Below are 21,830 nucleotides of genomic sequence, written 5' to 3'. Positions count from 1 at the left end.
AGACTAATGAGCTCATATGTTATTGCAAATCCTTGGAGATCACAATTTCAGGAAGGTGAATATAGAAAGCCTATCCTGCAAAAAAAGAAGAGCCAAGCAACTGGACAGATTAATTTTTCTTAGGTTTATCTGTCAACTAAAGATAGATTAGTCTTTGTCATAAAGACAAGGCATTTCAAAAGCAGAGAATAGGAATCGTGCCATTATTGAGACTTAGGAGGTAATGAGCCAAATCTTGGCAGCACCACCATTAATCAGTTTGAGGAGGCTTCCCACTATAAAAGATAAACTGGTATGTAGCCATCTTCGACCAGACTCACAACAAACATGAATTGGACTAGATTTGTTCAGTCAGTGCCATCATTGCATAAATGTAGTAAAGACCAAGAGATTTGTTGATTTTCACTTCTCAAATGGCGTTTATTATTAGTCAGTTAAAATCTTAAGACATTATTTTAACATCCTTTATTTGATCCAAGAAACATTCCTTCAAAAGAGCCTTAAACAATTCAATTCATTTTTGTTCATATAGCACCAAATGACAACAACAATCACGTGAAGGTGCTTAATATTGTAAGGTAAAGACGATAATGATGATAATAACAGTGTTCCTTCCTTTGGTAAAGGAACTTGTTCTTGTAAATTTAAAATGTTTCTTTTCGGCTTCACTCTCAGCAGGTGCACGGTTTCCTGTTGTCCAGCTGTTTGGCCATGGTGTTCAAAATGGTGAGTGGTAGAGATTGCCAGCTCTACCCTCTTCCCACACTTGGTTCCTGTGCAACTGGGCAGAATGTGCTCTAGTCAAAGGTCTGTGTGTGGTCCATGGAGCTCCCACGGCAGCTCAGTGTTGCCCAAAAGAAAGCCAAAGCCAAATCCACAATCTATGTAAAATTGCAATAATATTTCTTCAAATCTGGAAAATCATATTTAGAAAAGTATACAAAAGGACCTCTAGCTCCCTGGTCACCCTGGTCTGGTCAGCTATCGTTGCTGAAGTCACATTTTTTGCGACTTGAAAACTTTTGACATGATACAGAGTCTAATGGAACTGAGAAAGAAAATAATAATAACAATAAATAATCTTTTCTTTTCTCTATATTTTTGAAGTAATAATGAATGCTAGGACAGAACGATAGAACAAAATGTCATGGCATTTTCTAAGCTTAAATACTTTGCCCCTATTGTCATGTCTCAAAGGACAGTGCAAAGCCTGCTTCTTTATCTTGTGCGTTCTCCAGCACACAGCGTGTCTGCTCTTAATTGTGGTAGGCGGAACATCAACAAGACTCATTCTATTCTTCATTTAATCCCACAGACACACCAGAAAACAGCTACAGTAGTTTCTGCAAGCTACATTTTCCACGGGAAACGGCCACAAGCCCAAAAAAGCAAAGCGCAGTGTCATCACCCAGGAATCCAAGAAATACCAGAAAGTCTGAGTTTTATTACAAAAATCATCTATGAGCACAAACAAATGTGGAGCACAAACATGCCTATTAATTGAGAAGGCAGATGGTCCTGTTGCGGGTGGGACGCAGTGAGCAGGGACTGTGGAAAACAAAGCATCCGCGGTGACCACGACCTTCCATTTCTGTCGCTCCAACTGGGAGACAGGGTCTGAGGTTGAAACCCACAAGAGTTGAACAGAATTTGCCAGTGTTGCCTCAGCAAGACACACAGACAGACCAATTCACAGGAACAAGTTGTATTGGGTTTCCGGGGGGACTGTTGTTTATCCACTTCATCATCAGTGTTGTGTTTTCGATTCTGTTTTTTTCCTTGATAGCTTTGGGCTTGAATTCACTTCCACTCTGACCTAAAATCCCCAGTGCAAAAGGAAAATTCACAAAATCAAGTTTTTAGTAGTAATATTGAAACAAGTAGACTCTGGAAGTGACAAGCAAAGCAATTATCAAAAGCTCATTTGTCTGTAGCCTTCCATAATTTGGGGAATTCCACTGGGTGCTTGATTTAGACAACACATATAAAATAGTTTTCTTTAGGGTGGGATCATACTGACGCATCCCAAGAAACAAAATTCCCCCTAAAGATGTCTTTTCTCCCAGACATAGTAACTGGATCCTCTGTTTAATAGTTTGCCGTAGCAGGGGACTGACAGAGTGGTTTCCATTCCGCTGGGCTGTAACCGATTGTCCCAGTGACCACAACAAAGGATAAAAAAGGAAGGAGGGTGAGTGGATAGAGAATAACTCAGGGCTTAGTGTGGACTTGAGAATCCTGAGATCAATGACTCAATGGCTTCCAGAGTCTCCTCCAGCTTTTAATCCTCAGCACAGTATCTGTAAGTCAAGGCTGCGTGATACAAGTATAGCATAATCATATGCACAGGATGTGGTGTCCTACCAGTCAATCTGGCATTTCAAAATGTTACACAAAGATGCGGGAATCAATGAAGCTTGACCTATTTAATTCATCCAGATATGAGTTTAAACCAAGGAAGAGACATCACCACAGTGGGCTACCAACAGTGCACTCCATATGTCAAATAAGCGGCATTCAGCCCTGCTTTGTGGGGTTGGGTGCTCACACGGGTGACTTTGAAGGCAACAGACAATTTATTTAAGTGTGTGTTGATGGAGCAGTGTTACCTTCGCAGACTTCCTCTCCAGACGTCCATGGGTAACCATTAACCAAGCCTACTTTCTGTGACCTTCTACCACTACAAGACATATTATGATGGACTTCCTCATCACTCTGAATTTACAAAGGGTGATAAAAAAAAAAAATTACGACAATATTAATTATTGTTGGCAATTGTGTGCTACATTAAGCCACACAGAAAAGCTCCATGCCAGGGTGCCAGAGTCAAAGACACTCATTAATATCACAGATGACCTTTTTTTCCTTGTGGTTTATGGAACTCTAAATCACTTGCCTAGTCATGCACAAAGTAAAGCAGAGCACTAAGTAGGCAGAGATGCAGTAATGTTAAAAGGAAAGCAGGCAAACACATTTTGACTGTCATCAAATTAAAAATACGCCTTTTGATGCCCTAAGTCCTTTTACCCACGATGGTGTCTTTGAACAATTGGATAATTAATTCTCTAAATCTCTCTTCTTAAAATCTGAGTGTATACAGAGACAGTGGTTTAGGAACAATGACATACAGATGTGCTCTGGAAGACTGAGCTTTGCTATTATAAACCCATAAATAGTATTTCTATCAAAACTTATTTTTTTCCCTCGCTCAGCTCCAGCACAAACAATTGTGGATTTTAAACTGTATGACAGCAGCTAATATATTCTTCCCTTCTCTTTTTCAGATTAATATTGTTTCAGAATGAGTTTGGCAGGAGGCTCATTATATTTAAATCTGTTTTACACTTTAGCATTATGATTATGGCAATTTGAAGTCTAGAGGTTTTAATACATTTTGTAAATAAGCGGTGACCCAAGTCATATAGATCAGGGGTGTCAAACCTAAGGCCTGCGGGCCAGAATCGGACTGCCAAAGACTCGAATCTGGCCCATTGGTCAACTTTAATAAATATGGGCATAAAGTTTGGACTTTTAAATGTATTTTCATAAGTTTTAAGGTTTTTCCTGCTCATTAAGACCTCCCCCATGGCCATTTATACTGCACTAAAGTAAATAAGAAATAGATATGCAGAACAGTTAAATGACAGAAAGTTCATGTTTTTTCACCAATTACTATAGAAATCCGTGTATTTTACAGAGTAACAAAACAAAAAAAGAAAGTACACATTCTGTCAGTTAACAAAAATGTTGTGTTTTATAATCACAGGACAGTCTAAACAATGAGCAAACAGAATCTTTTCTGTAATTTTACACATTTATTCCTTGTGTTAGTTTGGTGTATTAAAAGTGTTTTAGTGATAAAATAATGGCTATGGTTCTGATCATGGCAAGTGCGTCATAGTCAGAAGTATAAAGTGAATTCCCAGCCATTGCATACATGACACCTAAATGCAAAACATACAGTACGTATTGGTCTCAGATGAAAATGCAAAATTCCGCTGATAATTTCATATGTTTACAGAGTAAACCCTTCGTGTTTTATGTTCACTATCTGCTCACTGCTTAGAGACCCAGAGGCATCTGAGAAAGTGAGAAGTGTCCACTGAGGGGTGACAGTTGGGTGTATGTGCTTAGTCACAGACAAAACAAGACCTTAGCAGACACTGAAAACTCACAGCTCATTTTCAGATACAATGAAAGCTCAAACATTTGAGGTCTGAAGGCTCTGAGATCATGCTCATTAGTATATAGATATAGCCCTCAAAGGTCAAGCACATAGCTGAGCGCTGGAAAGTGAAGACAGCTATAGTTAATGATGTAAGTTTAATATGGGACTGGAATTCTTTTAAAATCCTTGTTTTGCATTGTATTCAGCAGAGCAATTGGCATAACATGTCTATTATGGTGCATTTTCTGAAAATACACAAGTTTCTATTAACCCTCTGTGTAAAATGTAAATAACAACAGAAATATTAACAGAACACAGTTATTTGCAAATATTATAAACCAGTATTTTATTCAAATAGAACATATGTGATAACATTTCAAATGTTTAAACTGAAACATTTTCTTTTTTTTAGTGAAAAGCATAATAAACATTTCTTTTAATTTGATGGCATCAACACATCTCAAAAAAGCTGTGACGGGACCAATAAAAGGCTTGAAAAGTAAGTGGTACCAAAAAGAGACAGCTAGAGGAACACTTTGCAACTCATTAGATTAATTAGAGTGATTGGGTATTACAAATTTCCCACGTGTGGGACTAATAAAAGTTATCTTATCTTATCTTATCTTAAAACCATCTTAGACAGGCAGAGTTTCTCAGACTTAAAGGTTGGCAGAGGTTCACCAATCTGCAAAACTGTCTACAACAGTTTCTCAATTTTAGAATAATATCTGATCAATGAGAAATTATATCATCAAAAGATTCAGTCTCTGGCGGAATCTCTGTGTGCCAGAGACAAGGCCAAAACTCAATATTAGATGCCCGTGAGCTTTGAAAATCATTCCATGGGCTCAAGAACAATTCCAAAAATCCTTCTCTATCACAGTTCAGTGTGTTATCCATAAATGCAGGTTAAAGCTTTATCGCATAAAGAAAAAGCAATATGTGGACATAATCCAGAAACACAGCTGTCTGCCCTGGGCCAAAGCACATTTACAGCAGCCTGAGGCAAAATGAAAATTTCTTCTATGGTCGGGTGAATTGAAATTAGAAATTTTCTTTCAAAACATGAACGCCACACCCGCAAAACTAAAGAGAAGAGGAGCCACCCGCTGTCATTTTCAATTAAATTCAATTGTATTTGTATACAATGTTTAAATAAGTAACAAACAATTTGAATAAGCGCTATAGAATTTATAGTATAGAATCAAAACAACAGTTACACTTTTCACATTCAAGGCACTTTACAGTGGTCTGAAAAAGTATTGGTCCCCTTCCTGATTTCCTGTTTTTTGGTATGTTTGACACACTTAAATACTTCAAATCATTAAACAAATTTAAATATTAGCCAAAAATCACACAAGTGAACACAAAATGCAGTTTCTAAATGAAGGTGTTTATTATTAAGGAGAAAAAACCTACATGCCCATGTGTGAAAGAGTGATTGCCTTCTAAACCTAATAATTGGTTGGGCCACCCTTAACAGCAATAACTGCAATCAAGCATTTGTGATCACTGGCAATGAGTCTTTTACAGCACTGTGGGGGAATTTTGTCACACTCTTCTTTGCAGAATTGTTGTAATTTAGCCACATTGGAGGGAACACATCAGAGCATGACCCATCTTTTTTTTAAGGTCATGTCACAGCATCTCAATCAGATTCAGGTCAGGACTTTAACTAGGCCACTCCAAAGTCTTCATTTAGTTTTTCTTAAGTCTTTCAGAGGTGGACTTGCTCGTGTGTTTTGGATCATTGACCTAAAGCTGAAGCCAAGTGCAGCTTTAGGTCATGAACAGATGGCTGGAAATTCTCCTTCAGGATGTTTTGGTAGACAGCAGAATTCATGGTTCCATTTACCAGAGGTGTGGACTCGAGTCACATGACTTGGACTCGAGTCATTAATTTTATGACTTTAGACTTGACTTGAAAAAATGTTCTAAGACTTGTGACTTGACTTGGACTTTTACACCAATGACTTGGGACTTGAATTGGACTTGAACCGGTTTACTTGAAAAGACTTGATATTTTACCCCAAATATAAAATTTAACATGCATATTATATAGAGATTGAAAATGTGACGTCATTCAGGGGTAAAACCGCAAAGGATTCTGGGAACTCGTGGCAAGCGGTACTAGCGCACGCAGGCTTTCAATTAAAATCAGTTACACAGAGATAAAAAGAAACACAAAAATGTCAAGAAGCTGTTGTATTATTAACTGCAATAGCTGGTCGCATGACAGCCACGGGAAGCTGACGGGTAAAGAGATCGGTTGTTATCGGATTACGTCGTTGAAGAGAAATTGTTCGAGCCATGTTTCCGAAGTAACAAAGACGCGACGGATGGTCTGGATTGCAGCCATTCAAAGATCAAATATAACGTCCCAGAACACTCCAGCTCACAGGTTAGTCTGCTCCAAGCATTTACACGAAGGTCAGTGTTTTTTAGTAGTTAATGCGTCATTTTTCTTAACATAATTGGTGATATAGGTTACAAGCAAGTCTGACGCTGAACAGAAATTGTCGCGCTATGCTCCTTTATTTATTGTGCATAAATAGTGAATTGTCCTGACACAATATTGCGTTTCGCTTCTGTTATTATGGTACATTGACAAAAACATATACTTTTATTCACAGGATAAAACAGTTGTTTTGTATCACTAATTGCCCAGTACGATTACAGCATACAGTATTATTGTCACTGCTACATTTCTGTGATGCTACCAGAAATTATTTCCACTACTAATTAATTACCGTTGAGCTCAAAGGTCCTATTAATAAACGGTTAAGGAATGTGTATTTATGACGACGATTTGTGAGACTGGTAAACTTATGATATGTACGATGGTCTTTACTTTCTACACGGTGCATTTTAAGGTCCTGCACCCATCCGTCGGTAAACTGTACCTGCTTGTTGCAGTGACCTGAAGTTACTAAACTTCATGAGTGTGTGCACTCACTCCAAGAACCGTATGATTATAAATATGCATATAAATATGCTACGATGAGATAGCTGACTTCATCTAACTAGCAAATGTTGTCCAGGCTACGTTGGTGATGCAGTTTTTTTTAATGTGTATGATATTTTTGTCATGCGATTTTAAAGCTGGTCCTACAACCGCATCCAAGAATAACATGCAGCTTATCTCAGAACTGTCGGTGAAAATTATTCTTGGAGCTAGGTTTAATTGAGCTGCATTTTAAAGAGGTGCAATTTCACAATTTGTGTATATTTTCTAAGTTCACTATTTTGTCATGTGTTGAGAAAAACACAGATTTTAAAATTACATGGTCTAATATTTACATTTAGCATAACTGCAACATTCTTTTTTTCGTTTTTTTTTTTAAAGACTCGAAAGGACTTGAAATTCAAAGTTTCAGACTTGTGACTTTACTTGGACTTTTACACCAGTGACTTGAGACTCGACTCTGACTTGCCTGACATTACTTAAGACTTGACTTGAGACTTGAGGATAAAGACTTGAGACTTACTTGAGACTTGCAAAACAATGACTTGGTCCCACCTCTGCCATTTACCACAGCAAGTCTTCCAGGTCCTGAAGCAGCAAAACAGCAGTGGTAGTGTGATGTACAGACCGTCACACTACCACCACTGTTGGTATTTTCTGAAATGCTGTGTTAGTTTTATGCCAGACATAACGGGACTTAAACCTTCAAAAAAGTTCTATTTTTGTCTCATCAATCCACATAATATTTTCCTAGATGTCTTGGGGATTATCAAGCTGTTGCTTTGGCAAATATGAGAAATGGCCTGCATTTGTATAGTGCTTTTCTAGTCCCTAAGGACCCCAAAGTGCTTCACACTACATTCAGTCATTCACACACTGGCGATGGCAAGCTACATTGTAGCCACAGCTGCCCACTGACAGAAGCGAGGCTGCCGGACACTGGCGCCACCGGGCCCTCTGACCACCACCAGTAGGCAAACATGGGGTTAGTATCTTGCCCAAGATATTTGGCATGCAGCCAGGAGGCAGCCTGGGATCAAACCACCGACCTTCTGATTAGTGGCTGACCTGCTCTGCCACCTGAGCTACAGCCACCCGAGAAGAGTACTGTTCTCCTTGAACACTCCTATTGATATCATTTTGCCCAGTCTCTTTCTTACTGTTGAATCATGAACCTCAGAACCTTAACTGAGACGTGTGAAGCCTGTGGCTCTTTAATATTGTTCTGGGTTCTTTTGTGACCTCCTGGATGAGTTGTCGATGTGCTCTTGGAGCAATTTTGGTAGGCTGGTCACTCCTGGGAAGCTTCACCACTGTTCCAAGTTTTCTTCATTTGTGTATAATGGCTCTCACCATGAATTAATGGAGTCCCAAAGCTTTAGACTGATAGAGGTCAAAGACTTTGTTTCTATGTTTTTTCTTTAGATTGTGGCATGATGTGTTGATGTGTTTTTGAGATCTTTAGCCTGCTTCACTTTGGCCGCAGGTTGTATTTAAGTAACTTCTTGACTCAACAGGTCTGCGGGTAATCAGGCCTGAGCGTGTTTTGTGAAACTGAACTCAGCTTTCCAAAAATGAGGTTAATCCCAGTTAATTCATGATCTAACAAGAGGGCTATTACTTTTTCACACAGGTCCAGGTAGGTTTGAGTTACTTTTCACCCTTAATCAGTGAAATCATCATTGATTAATCATCACTGCATTTTGTATTTACTCAGGTTATTTTTGTCTAATATTAAAATTTGTTTGATGCTTGGTCTGTAACATGTCATTTGACAAATATGCAAAAATGCAAAATGTATATTGTAAGGCAAATACCCTACAATAATACAAAGAAAACTGAGTAAACCCCAACAATCAAACAACCCGCTATGAGTAAGCACTTTGGCAACAGTGGGAAGAAAAAACTCCCTTTTAACAGGAAGCAGAGGCAGAAGCAGGCTCAGGGAGGGGCAGCCATCTGCTGCGACCAGTTCAAAAGCCTATATCGCTGATGTGGTATGGGGTTTCACCAGATGAAAACAATGGGTCCCTCATACCATGAAATATACAACAAAGAAGACCTGGGAATTTTAAGCAGCTAGAATCCTCTATCAGGCACAAAATGGGACATTCCTCTCCCCAAAAATGTTTCTCAGTTTAAACATTTTATGTTTTTCAGTGTTTTTATTTACATTTCTCAACTTCTGTTAAACTGGGGTTGTAATCTTTAAGTTGTCATTGGATATTTAAACCTTACAATTAGAGTGTCATTACACAAAAAGCATATTGTTCACAATAAACAATGTACTTTTTGTGCTTATAAAGAGCATTTTATTCAAATGTTAAATTTTGCAACCGGTAGTAAAAGTTGTCTCAATATGTAACAAATAAAGGCCACATCAAACAAAACCATGTCTATACAGTCTAAGGTCAAGACTATCACACCAAGACTGTATGCGGTTGGATTGATTTTCCCTCTTTCCCTACGATATGCATCCACTTAAGCACTACGGACGTCACAGTGTGTTCTGAGCTGCTTGTAACAACAGAGAGAGTGCACACTGAATTTTCATGAGTACAGCCTTGGTCTATAGTCCCAAATGTGATTGATCTACTGTATAATCTGGCAACAGTTTGAGTTCAGTAGCGGTTATAAATGGTTACATTTACAATCTGTAATTTATGTAAGGGCACACATCTGTGCTTTGTGTTTTTCTTTTGGGTCAAGGTGGGGCCCCATTTATAATTGGTCAAATGTCTATCACATTAAAACTCAAAAGATTGAACTGATTTAAAGAGAAGTAAGTATATCACAAAAACAGTATAAAGTAGGTAATTTGCTGTGGAACCAGTCATTTATGATCCTATAGCTTTGTTTGTTTTTTAGTCATGTAAGACTCTCACAGTGGGTTTGTATAATGCAACACTCACAATCAATTTCACGTGGTATATATTTAGGAAAGATGGACATAGGTTTAAGTACACTATTTTTGTTTAACTTTTAGCTGAAAGATAGAAAAAAGATGCAGTTAGTTGGTTGTTTCTGACATTTTAATGCAAGGTGACATTTACTCAAGGATCTTTGTAGGATTCCCTGACTGTGCAGTGTTGTGTTGTATGTGTCTGCCATCTATTGGACTCACAAGAAACACCACTTGGCAAATTCATGTGACATATTTAGAAATAAGTTCTTATCAATAGAGGTAGATAACTGTAATTCATTTTTGGCTTTTGCATATTTAAAACTGTTACAGATAAAACTTGAGCTAAGTTTGGATTAAAATATGCATCAATTAAATACAGTTAATTTACAATTACATTACAGTTGTTATTAACTCATTATCTCTGTGAATAGAAAATGTTCTAAAGAGATGAACATCTGAGGGACGGGGGGGAAGCATAGCAAGTTGGTAGTGCCCACCTAAAAGAAACATTTTTGTGTTTATGGCAAAGAGGAACGGTGGTTTGTAAAATAGAGGAAAAAAATAAATACCCACAAATGTATTAAAAGAGCTCACTTATATCCTATAACATGTGTTGCGGTCAGAGCTGTTGTAGAACGCCAGGAAAAAGAGGGAGTGGGTGAGTGCAGGAGTCGGCTGAGCACGTGCCTGCAGAGGTCCTCTGGTCTCTGTCTGGGATCAGCCTGCCACACCAGCCCCTGGGCTAGACTCCCATCAGCCCCATACCCTGTCTTCTCTGAGCCAGACACCACCATGACCACTTGTATTGAGAGCTCTGACCGCCATTGTGCCACAGTAGAGTACACAAACAAACAGTGCAGACACACACCGGTCTGCTCTCCTGCCATTACGTCTACTCAAGCCCACTTGGTTTAGTCATACCGTAGGTCTCCATTGCAAGCAGCTCCTTCTTGGCTTGGGATGAAGAATTTGGCAGAAGATATTTGCTCATTTGTCCCCACACATGTATGTGGTTTGGTAACTTTGCTAGGGACTGCTGCCCCAGTCTTTCTTACAGTGGAGCTTCAGAGCAAGCCAGGCCTTTTCTGGGTAATGTCCTCCCACACAGTCTGACTATACAGCTTTTTGCTGTTCGTTTCCAGCTGTTTACATCCTTACAATGTGTGTGTGTGGTTTTTTGTGGATTTTGGTATGCACTATAGAAAAGCCGAACATGTGGACATCTATTATCATCTGTCATCACAGCAGTTCACATTGTTTCATCATTTACTTCCAGCTATTCCCACCTCTTCTCCAAATAAGGCCATACAAAAAAAAGTCAGGCTACTCACTTATATGTCATCCAGAAATAAAACAGTTACAATGCATGCATTAACCATTTGCTCAGAGTATAGCTTAACGTTGTGCACATGCACATGCACTCACATCCACAGGCACACTGCATTTCTTCTTTCTTTTCATGTTGACCACAAGATTAACCTGCTGCCCTCTATTTCCTCTGAAGAGGATTCCCCCTCCTCCCCTTCAGTAGAGCCTTAAAATCTATCACAGACTTTAGATCCTGATGTGCCCCATCCTCTGTTTTCTTTGAAGTCTTTAACTGGCCCTGGCCACATTGCAGTCTGATAGCTGGACTGTCGCTTACACATATTCAGCTTTTTTCTGTCTGAGATGAGCCTCTCACCCATCCCAACATCCTTAGTATTGTCTGAAGAGGGAATATCTGGTTTAAACATAATTTGTCAGGCACAATTAAAAATACAGTTACATGGGTTCAAGTGACTCTGGCCTTTAAGTGTTGCTATCACCTTGTTTCCTATTGTTACTTTGCCATGTAGGAAAATCTTACATTTCCCAACTTCTAAACTGCAAAAAGATCACAAGTACTGATATGTCTGAATGCTCAAAATCAACTTTAGTACTTGTAATGACGATGGCACTCTAGGCAAAATTATAAAGGATCACTAATGTGATAAAAATACATTTCACATATGCTTACATTTAAAATATTTCTTCACTATTCTGAGCCATCAGGATACAAGGTTTGAATTTTTTTGTTTTGTTTAATTCCAGTTTTAGCTTGTAAATCCTGACATCTTTATACTGTTGTCAATTTCATCTCCATGTGTGAATTCTGCCTTATAATATATTTTATTTCAGTCTTTACATCTGTTTCTGAGATCTTAACATTTATGGATTACTTGTATTAAAACAGCCAGTAGTGAGCCTTTGAATGACATGAGCCCAAATAATATTTATACTACAGTTGGTATACTATGTTAAGGTAGTAAAGCAATTTGAAATTACTTTGCATTGCATACCTTGTTTTACATTAAAACTGTGTTGGGTATGTCAATGCCAAACATGATGAAGGATAGGAAAAAGGACTGAACCAAAGCTGTTAAAATAACAAACAATTTTGGTCTTCAAATGTTATCAGGAAAAAACAACAGATATAACAAATACTGTAACAAAAAAAATAATGTTTATTCCTTTAAAAAAGTTTGTGCACAGTAGGAAAGGAAAGGTAGGTGTTTTAAAAACAGAGGCTTAAACATCATGAAAAGAGTATGGCTGAATGTAATCCCCATATCCTTTAAGGGCCTCTCCAAATGCATGCACGTTCAATTAAAAAAGTCTTTTTAAAATATAAAGTTTCTTCATATTTGTGCACATAATGCTGAGCTTGTCATCAAAACAAAGTGTATTGCTCTTTTCAGAAGCAGCTAGGAGCATTTCATCTCAGCAACAGTCAAAAGCAATTCCATAGTCAACACATAACATTAAAACCTCAACACTGATATGTCCATTGATATAACAAAACCAATGTGTACAGTGTTGACAATGGATGTCTTATATTGTGATTGTTGGTAAAATCTTGACATTTTCAGAACCAAAACTCTGAGACAAACACATGGACGTTGACGATGTTATGGCCAGAGTCGCCCTGAATTGTCAGGTTGCGCATAGATAGCTTGAGTACTGTCATCGCTGGACCAATCAGAGGCTTCACCTGGCGAACAATACCTGGAAAAGACAAAGATGAATGAGAAAAAGTAGTATGGCTAAATGTGTAGATCCGTGCTAAGCAAGACTACTTGTTGTATCATGACATGTCTCAATAATCTCAATAAACAAAAAAAGAATTATTTTGTTCAGAAGCTTGAGAGTTGGTTAGCTTAAGGAACTACAATCAGTCAGAATAATTTTCCTCAAAGAAACTGTTGTCATTGTGGAGTCTTTTTGTCATTATTTATGTAGTTCTGTGTGTTTTAAATATGGTTTCTTTGTTCACCCTAGTGATATCTAGCTCTGGATAGTTTGGGTTTATAGTGTTGAGGATCAAAGTGTTTGCTCTTACCTCACTACAATTAAGGACAGTTTGTGATTGTATTTGTAATTTACCAGCAAAAGTGAAAAGACAGTAACATGTAGTCACAAGCTAGTCACAGCTTGCTTTAACTAGCCATTCTTCAGTCGTTAATTTCACATGTCTGATAGCTCTGTCAGTCTTGCATATCCTTAAATTATCTGTCTAGACAGGTTGCATAATAGCTTAGAACATATTTTTGAGTTTCAAGCTTATTTTCTTCCAACTTCAATAACTGAATTTGCAGCATACTATGGTTATACACATCTAGAGTCTTAGGACATGAAGTTTAATCAAAATTGAATTTATAAACTACTAATTTACAAAAACAGTTGTCTCAAGGATGCTTTATATTGTAAGATAAAGACCCTATAATATTATTATAGAGAAAACCCAACAATCAGACAATCCCCTATGAGCAAATACTTGGCAAGTGTAGGAAGGAGGAACTCCCTTTTAACAGGAAGAGACATGTGGTGGAACCATGATCAAGGAGGGCCAGCCATCTGTCATGACTTGTTCAGGGGTGAGGGTAGAACCTGAAAGCTGAGGGAAGTCCCTTAGCAGACTAAACCTTTAAGTTTCTAACCCATAGGTTTTTATCAAAAATCAAAGTCTTAAACCTAATTTAAAAGTACAGTTAACTCTGCTCACAACTGTGCAGCAATGCACAATTCGAACCACATCATCAAGTTCGCCAATGACACGACTGTGGTGGGTCTCATCAGCAAGAACAAGTCAGAATACAGAGAGGAGGTGCAACAGCTAATGGACTGGTGAAGAGTTGTCAAGAGCACCAAATTCCTTGGTGTCCACCTGGGGGAGAACCTCCCCTGGCCCCTCAATACCAGCTCCATAACTAAGAAGGCCCAACAGCATCTCTATTTCCCACAGAAGCTGAGAAAAGCCCATCTCCCACCATCCATTCTCACCACCTTCTACAGAGGGACTATAGAGAGCATCCTGAGCACGCACACCTTCATACATCAAGTTGCTTTTTGCATACTTCTCAGACTTTTGCACATTTCTATTGCACTGTTGTGTCTGCACTGTCTTGTGTCTGTATCATTCTGTTCTGTATGGTGTTGCACTGTCTTTGTTTTGTTTTGTTTGCAATTTTTGCACATTGCACCTTAAGTACTCCGGTGCTTATTGTCTGTTATATGTCATATGTGGCACCATGGTTTGGAGGAACGTTATCTCATTTCACTGTGTACTGTACCACTGCACGTGGTTGGAATGACAATAAAGCCACTTGACTTGACTTGTGTCTTTCCCAAATGCAAACTGGAAGCTGGTTCCATGGGACACAGGGCGAACAGTTGAAAACTGCCTCCCATTCTACTCTTGGAAAGTCTAGGAAACATTAGTAGGCCAGCAGCCTGAAATTGAAGTGGTCTATTGGGATAGTATAATACTATGAGGTCTTTAAGGTAGGATCATTCAGGACTTTATATGTAACAAAAAGGATTTAACAGTAAGTCAGTGAAGAGAAGCTAATACAGTATGTGAGATGTATAATCTTTCCTTCTAGTAGTGCTCTCACTGGGGTACTTTGGATCTTTAAAATATCCTGATGATAAGGAATTACAATAGTCCTGCCTAGAAAGAGTAGTATTACAGCAGGATTTTCCAAATTTTAGCAAAACTGTGTAGACGAAAGGAGGCAGACCTAGATATTTGATTAATGTGTCATATCCTATACAAAAATGACTCCAAGATTCCTCACAGTAGTATAAAACTTTGTTAATTTGTCTGGATTTATAACTTTAAAACAACACAGGTTTTTATGTTTTATAAAGGGACATGTACACAGGAAGCAATTCTGTGGTTCCCTGGTTATATAACCCTCTAATGTATAAGTCAATCAACTGTCATGTGTTAATCAATGATATTATTTGCTCTCACAGGTAGTGGGTTCAACTCCTTCCCTTCAAATTGAGAAAGTTTTAATTCAGGACTCACTCAGTTTGCATTGCCAGTGGTTAATTTTTTGTTGGGACTCGCAGTCAGAGAATATCATTAAGTATCTACTATCTGGGGCTCACCCCATCACTGCAAATCACTTCCTGTGTGATTAAGACATGTCTGCAGTTTAAATAATTGATTTGTGCCGTTTGGCTTCATTAACAAAGATGACTATCATTTGAACGACACAAACTTTGTAGTATTTTTTTTATATCTGCTAAAGTTTTTATGTATTAAATGAAAACTATTGGACCCAGCACAAAACCTTGTGGAACTCCATGACTAGATTTCATTTGTGAAGAAGACTTTTTTATACAAAAAAATGGGAATCTATCAGATAAATATATTTCAAACCAGCCAGTGCATTTTCTACTAATGGTGTACACTATTCCCTGTAGTAAAATGTAGTAAAAAATTTCTGCCCACAGTCCAGTGTGCTAGATTGTTAACTTCCACGTCTAGGGTATACCTTATGTTTTACCATCCACTGACTGAGATCTATTGATCCATCCACAAAAAAGGGATGAATCAATAGTTGTTTCTTCAGTAGGAAATATTTAACTGTTCATTAATCAGGCTTTTGAGCAACAGATTTGGGAGTTTTTTAGCTCTATTCTTCACTGTCTGTGCAATCAGGCCTGTCAACTCAAAACAAAAAGTCAAACTGAATATGCAGAGATTCTATGTTCTCTCCCTCCTTTTCTCTCACAATGCAACGATTAATAAATTATAAAGTGTATATGTGACTTGTTTTCTGTCTTGAGATTTTGGCCTAGATATTGACCAGCAAACCTATTAAAAACAGAGCATGTTAACTACCAGACACCATGATGGTAATAGATGCTACTGTAGAAACAAATATGTATAGTTAAAGATCACTATAGCAAATGAAAAGTTCTGAATAACAAAGTAAAATGAGGCACAGTTCAAACCACCGCACGCAAAGCTAACATATCACAACTCTATCAAAACTATGTCATTGAGAATAGAGTGGAGGCTGGAAGTTGGGTCGATCTTTAAAGAACAGTGAAGTAATCATCAATGAATACTGAATAGCATTTATTGCTTAAAATGCGTTTCCCTACTTTTTTGGCATCAGCTGATCAATTTAGATGAGTTTCAAATAACCTTTGCTGTTAATGAGCCAAAGATCTGCCAATGAACAACCCCATAAACAGAAGACACAGTGATATCATGGTAAAACAGATGGAAGAATAAACATACTGCAACAGAGCATTACTGAATCCCCATGGAATTCATTGGGTGCTCTTTTTAAGTGAACATGCGATTAGAGGGGGGAAAAATGCCAGTGTTTACACAAGCTGTCAACAGACTTTTCTCTGCAGAGGGCTGGGGACATTTCAGCTCTGGCCTGTTTGAACAGCTATCGGTGGTATAGTCAGGCAGCACAATCACCACACTGTCCTCCTATCACACCTTCAGCCGCCCTCTTTCTTTTCCCCCATTTACTTCTGCTTCTCATACTCATCTGAGTCAGTAACATGTTAAAGCCTTTAGTAGGATGACTCAAGAGTTTAACTCAGCATGGATCAAAATGACAGATCACTGCCTAGATCACTATGAATTATGAGGCTCTTTCCTGTGGTACTTGTAAAAAAAAAAAAGGCAGTAAAATCCATTTGGTTGTCATTCACTACAGGGCAAATGATGATCCATTATGAGCCATGCACTGGGTCCTGTGGGACACTGGCATTGTATGATGGCCCCCCACTCACATATTCGCCTTTTTTTCCCTCCCTTCTCTTCCCTTCCTGAGGGGGGCTGGCGTTTGTGGCACCATCACTGTGGCCCACAAGGCTAAATGAGTCCCATGTGTTTGATGGAGGGGAGCAGTTGCAGTCACGCGATACAGCCATGGAGGCATTTCTCCAGGAATCGATCTTTAACTCTGGGAGGGGCAAGCTATAGGAACTTAGACTGGCGTCTCTCCTTCTCTCTGTCACTTTATTTTGCTCTCTTGTCCTTCTCCGAGCCAGGAATGTGGGCACACAACAGATTCCAGCAGATTCTGGTGATAAGCACTTGGAGAAGTGTGGAATGGGGCCCACTTCTACCAGGGTTGCCCCTTGTTTTGGTGTTTTGGGATTCTGTTGCGTAGTGACACTAAAGGGGCCCGGGTCTGAGATTTTATTGTTTCCAAACCATTAGCGTTGTCAGAGAGAACTAACCTTTTCTTAAACCTAACAACAGCTGCAATATTAAGAAAATAACTGACATGGAAAAAGAGATTGGATTTTGAGTCGGAAAATTATTTTCAGACATAAGCCAGCTGAGATGGCATGCAACGCCAGTGGAGTTAATCAGTGCAAAGGTTCATTCTTTGCTCATTTGCTTAAATCAAACGAGATCTGATCAAAAGCTTCCGTCCTGGGATGAGCAATCATGCAATGAAGATGAGTAAGTTGTTATGAGCACAATATGGACCACCGCAAGGACAGATGGGTTTAAGTCCACATTAAGGGCATTTTTAAAAAATGTTATTATTGCATTAATTGTGGCCTATATCTAATTACGGCTAAACACTTATAATCAGGGCCAGCTGAGGTTAAGTTTTCCATTAAAACTCCAGAGGATGGTTTCCGTGAAAAGTAAAACAAAAAAAATCTTACCACATAAATAAATAACAAAAACACAGAGACTAAACTAAACTAAAATTTATTTAGGGCATCTAAACAAGGCTATGTGGTATGTGTGTCGGCCCCATTAGAGTTTTGTAAATTTGTTTGTGGTCTAATTAGCACATGCAGAGTGCAAAAGTGTGCTGTCCGGAATTTTTGCAATGGCTCGTCCAAATCCTTCAGTTTTCTCAGAGCATTTGAAAAGAAACATGAACCATGGTTCAGGGTTCCTCACTTCAGATTTTGGAATTTCTTTTAATCCTATATATGTTCATCTATATAAGATGTGCCACAGTTATCTTGCACACCTCATGTGAACTATTTTTTGTGAACCTTGAGGACAAGAAAGGGTCATTATGTCATTATACTGTGGGCTTAAGCGCCCAACTCTGCACGAAGTAGCGTGATACCATAGTCGTTTTACATGACCTCTCGGAAGCCTCAGCGAAATCCCAACATGATGACTTTGTGTTTCCGTGAGCTTCCCATCAAAAGCACAGTGGTATCCTCAGTGAAGGCAAAGCATCAGCTAACAGCTGGGCCTCAACGCACTCACAGCGAACCTGAGGTGAAACCACAACCACATACGCATCTTTAACATTTCTTCCAAGCTATAAGGCAAAGGGCCAACATCCACATAACAGGTTGACTTTGATTTGCTGCAATGCCACCTGAGATTCATATAAATAAAGACGGGAAGGTTTTCAAACCTCTACAGCTGACAGCATGCCCTGTGACTGGGTTGCAAAGTTGCAAAGTAATGCCGGAAAAGTTTGTGGTGTCTTTCCAATTCTTTGAAGTATCTGCCGCAGGGTGCAAAGGTGACCCCACTGGTTTTTAACAGCCACCATCACACTAAACCCTAACAGCTGTACAGTTTGTCCACTCCCCAGAAGCATCCCACCACACAATAAAGTAGCCTCCCATGAAGAAAACAGCCCTAAATAAACACATAGTAGTAGCAGAGACGCTGCCCCCAAAACAAAGTGAAGCAAATGCCAGGAGGCATTTGTCATCCTTCATGGCCACGAGGTCTGCAATATTGAAGGGTTACATGTAAACAGTACAATTTCGGGGTTTTCTGGTTTCTACAACTCAGCAAGGAAGTGTATGACAAAATCCAAAATGAACGGGTTTAACACCAGAGACAAATGAAAAGTATGCATTGGCTTCACCGCAGTATTGTATAATGACATGCTGGTTGTGGCGCTATGCATGCTCACTGCAGTGAAACCCCTGGAGAGCATCCAGGTGCTGTACAAAGTTCCAGTATACAAAGAGGGTACTGGAGGACATTCTTGAGCACCCTCACTGTAGTAACTGTGAGATCATCCGGATCTCTCACTGATGTACCAAGTGCATCTCTTACTGATTCACAGCTGCTGGCATTTGTATAAACAGAGCAAAGAGTGGTTTCTTTTTCAATAACTCTTTTTTACTGCCTGAAAGGTTTTCTCCATAAAAACTCGAAGGCAAGCCAAAGAAATTGCTAACTAGCTCCCTTGTTACCCCATTAGTAAAACAAGCAATTTCAGTTTTGATAACCCTTCAGTTTGGCTGAAATATAATACATTCAAATGTCCCGGCGCGGCAGGATAATCAACTGTACGAAGACAGCGTACAGACCCCTCAGGGTCTGACTTTGTATTTATCTTCTGACTGGTGCACTGATGGCCACTCAGGTCAGGCTGTCCAAACACAACTCTGACCACTCCAAAGAGGGAGTGGGACCCATGTATACCCCATCCATGTCTGTGTGGCTTGGTATTTTAAGGCCAATTAACAGTGATTCACTGTTGGACAGTGGCACGCATGGGCTGTGACATCACTGAAGTGGCCTTAGGGAACTGGTTGGTTCTTTTCTTGGACTTTCTGTTTTAGCAGTTGTGGGCCAGAGCAGCTGAGATGACATAACATGCACCATTATCTTTACCACAACCTTTGCACTACATTACAACTGACCTTTCAAAGCGAAAAACCATAGCTCAGGGGCATAAAATAGACTTGAATGTAGACTAAATGGATAAAAGCGTATGTGAGGAAAAACTGCCCTGTTTGCATTTTAAATCATTGCACTTTATTATGCATTAGAACTGAAGTATACAGCGTGTTCATGAGCTTTTAGCGCACTTTGCTATCTATCTGGGCAAGTCACATCATGAGCGTGGATTAAAAACAGGCATTAATTTTGGGAATTGAGTGGTTAACTAAACACAGTTGGTTTTTCTTAAAAACACAGTGCTGGAAAGCAAAGAGTAATGATGAGTGTAAATTAAATGGATCACCAAAGCACGGGAGATAAGTGTATCATAATGAATTATTGCGACAGTTTTATTGCGAGCAATGTGTACTATATGTGTTCACACCAGTGTCTTGGTAACTTGACTTACTGACTGGGTATGCAGAATGTCTGTGCGAGCTTGACATTGCTGCATCGCTATCTCTTCATCAGTACATTTGAATGCGGTGGACCACCCGAGCGGAGCGCTGTGTGTTTGATTGTGGGATTACTGTGTGGAGGAGAACGTGTTTTGATTAGCCATACTGTAATCTCCCGACAGGGATTCTTCGTGGGCTTGGCGCACTCTGGTGGGCCGTGTAAAGATCCAGCCAAATAACAGCCTCGCTCGAAGCAGAGCGGCGTGTTGTCTGCTTATCTCCACAGCTGTCCTCAGCTTCTCACCAGCAACAGCCACAAGCTAGAGCTGCAGGCTTCACTGGCTCAGAGGCGGTCATGTCTCACACAGAAGGTTCACATTCCGCCAGTCACTGTGGACGGCAGCATCGAAGACCACGACTACCTGCACAGAGGCGCTTTGTCCATGGCTACCTCGCTTGCTGCCAACATCGTGCCAATGGGAGTGCGAAAGATATTTATCTCTGGACATCGTATAAACCACTAAGGCATATTTCCACCTGCCTTTCAAACTGGAATGGAATTTAGCCCCAGCGTCTCAAACTCACAGATTCTCTACATCATGGCTGTGATTCATAAACAAAGTCATTACGTAATCTGTTGCCATCCAGCAAGATAAACATCAATACTACACAATAAAATCTGTTTTTCCAACTTAAAAGAAGAAGAAATGCAGACAGCAATGATTAATGGCACATTAAAATCCTTCCATGACAAATAATTACTCATGAAGAGGAGTCATTTGAACAAATCCAAGGCATGACTAAATGTGTGGTGACTGGTTCATTCAATGGTTGGCTACTGATTGTGTTGTACATTGGATTTACACACAAGGATCCTGGTCAGGGGTTTGGCTGTGTCAACTGAAAGTGGAGATTGCATAGCATAAGAGCTGTGGCTGAATGTATAGTTACTTATAGTTAAAGCGGTCACATGAAGAGAAGCCTTCTCAGTAACAGTTAAAGTCAAAAGAACGCTTCCATGCTCTCTGAGCTGGCCTTGATACGTGGTGATAGAAAAAGCATGACCATTCTTGGATGATAGTTCGCTGGTAGACAATCAAACAAGGGAACTACCAGCATTTTATTAACACCTCAAACCACACTCGTGCTTCCAGCTGAAGCCACCGAGCCAGTGTTTTTAAAAGCAGGATTCATCTACCCTCCCGCTGACTGCCAGAGTCAATCACCCCGTCATCAACCCGACTCAAACAACCTGCCCCTAATCAAAATCAATGACTGCTTCCAACACTTTTTGACGGGTGACAAATAAAACACTTTGGAGAATCTGGTGTTTGTCTACCTGAAGAGATGTTTCTTTGTGTGGTCGCTGTTGCGCTACTGCTGTGGTCATCCTGGGAATTTGTCCACGTCTGATTGGTTGTGATTATGTTTTCCAA

General features: G+C 39.4%; 1 protein-coding gene and 1 long non-coding RNA gene across 3 annotated transcripts in view; both read right to left on the bottom strand.

Moving 5' to 3' along the window:
• Positions 1 to 7,659, bottom strand: part of LOC309711934 — a 185,005-nt gene extending 177,346 nt beyond the window's left edge. Inside the window, exon 1 of the long non-coding RNA XR_014278139.1 lies at positions 7,566 to 7,659. This is a non-coding gene — a long non-coding RNA (uncharacterized lncRNA). The remainder of the gene's footprint in view (positions 1 to 7,565) is intronic.
• A 4,842-nt stretch (positions 7,660 to 12,501) lies between these two features.
• Positions 12,502 to 21,830, bottom strand: part of fbln1 (fibulin 1) — a 33,579-nt gene continuing 24,250 nt past the window's right edge. For both annotated transcript variants that reach the window (XM_082541075.1, XM_082541074.1), the window contains one exon: positions 12,502 to 13,065. In XM_082541075.1, the coding sequence (XP_082397201.1) occupies positions 12,926 to 13,065 (140 nt within the window). In that variant the 3' untranslated portion in view covers positions 12,502 to 12,925. The remainder of the gene's footprint in view (positions 13,066 to 21,830) is intronic.

This window comes from Aulonocara stuartgranti, assembly GCF_965226115.1.
Source record: "Aulonocara stuartgranti genome assembly, chromosome: 7".
In the NCBI taxonomy this organism is placed as follows: domain Eukaryota; kingdom Metazoa; phylum Chordata; class Actinopteri; order Cichliformes; family Cichlidae; genus Aulonocara; species Aulonocara stuartgranti.
Note: the sequence above shows the minus strand (reverse complement) of the source record. Positions and strands in the feature narration are given on the sequence as shown.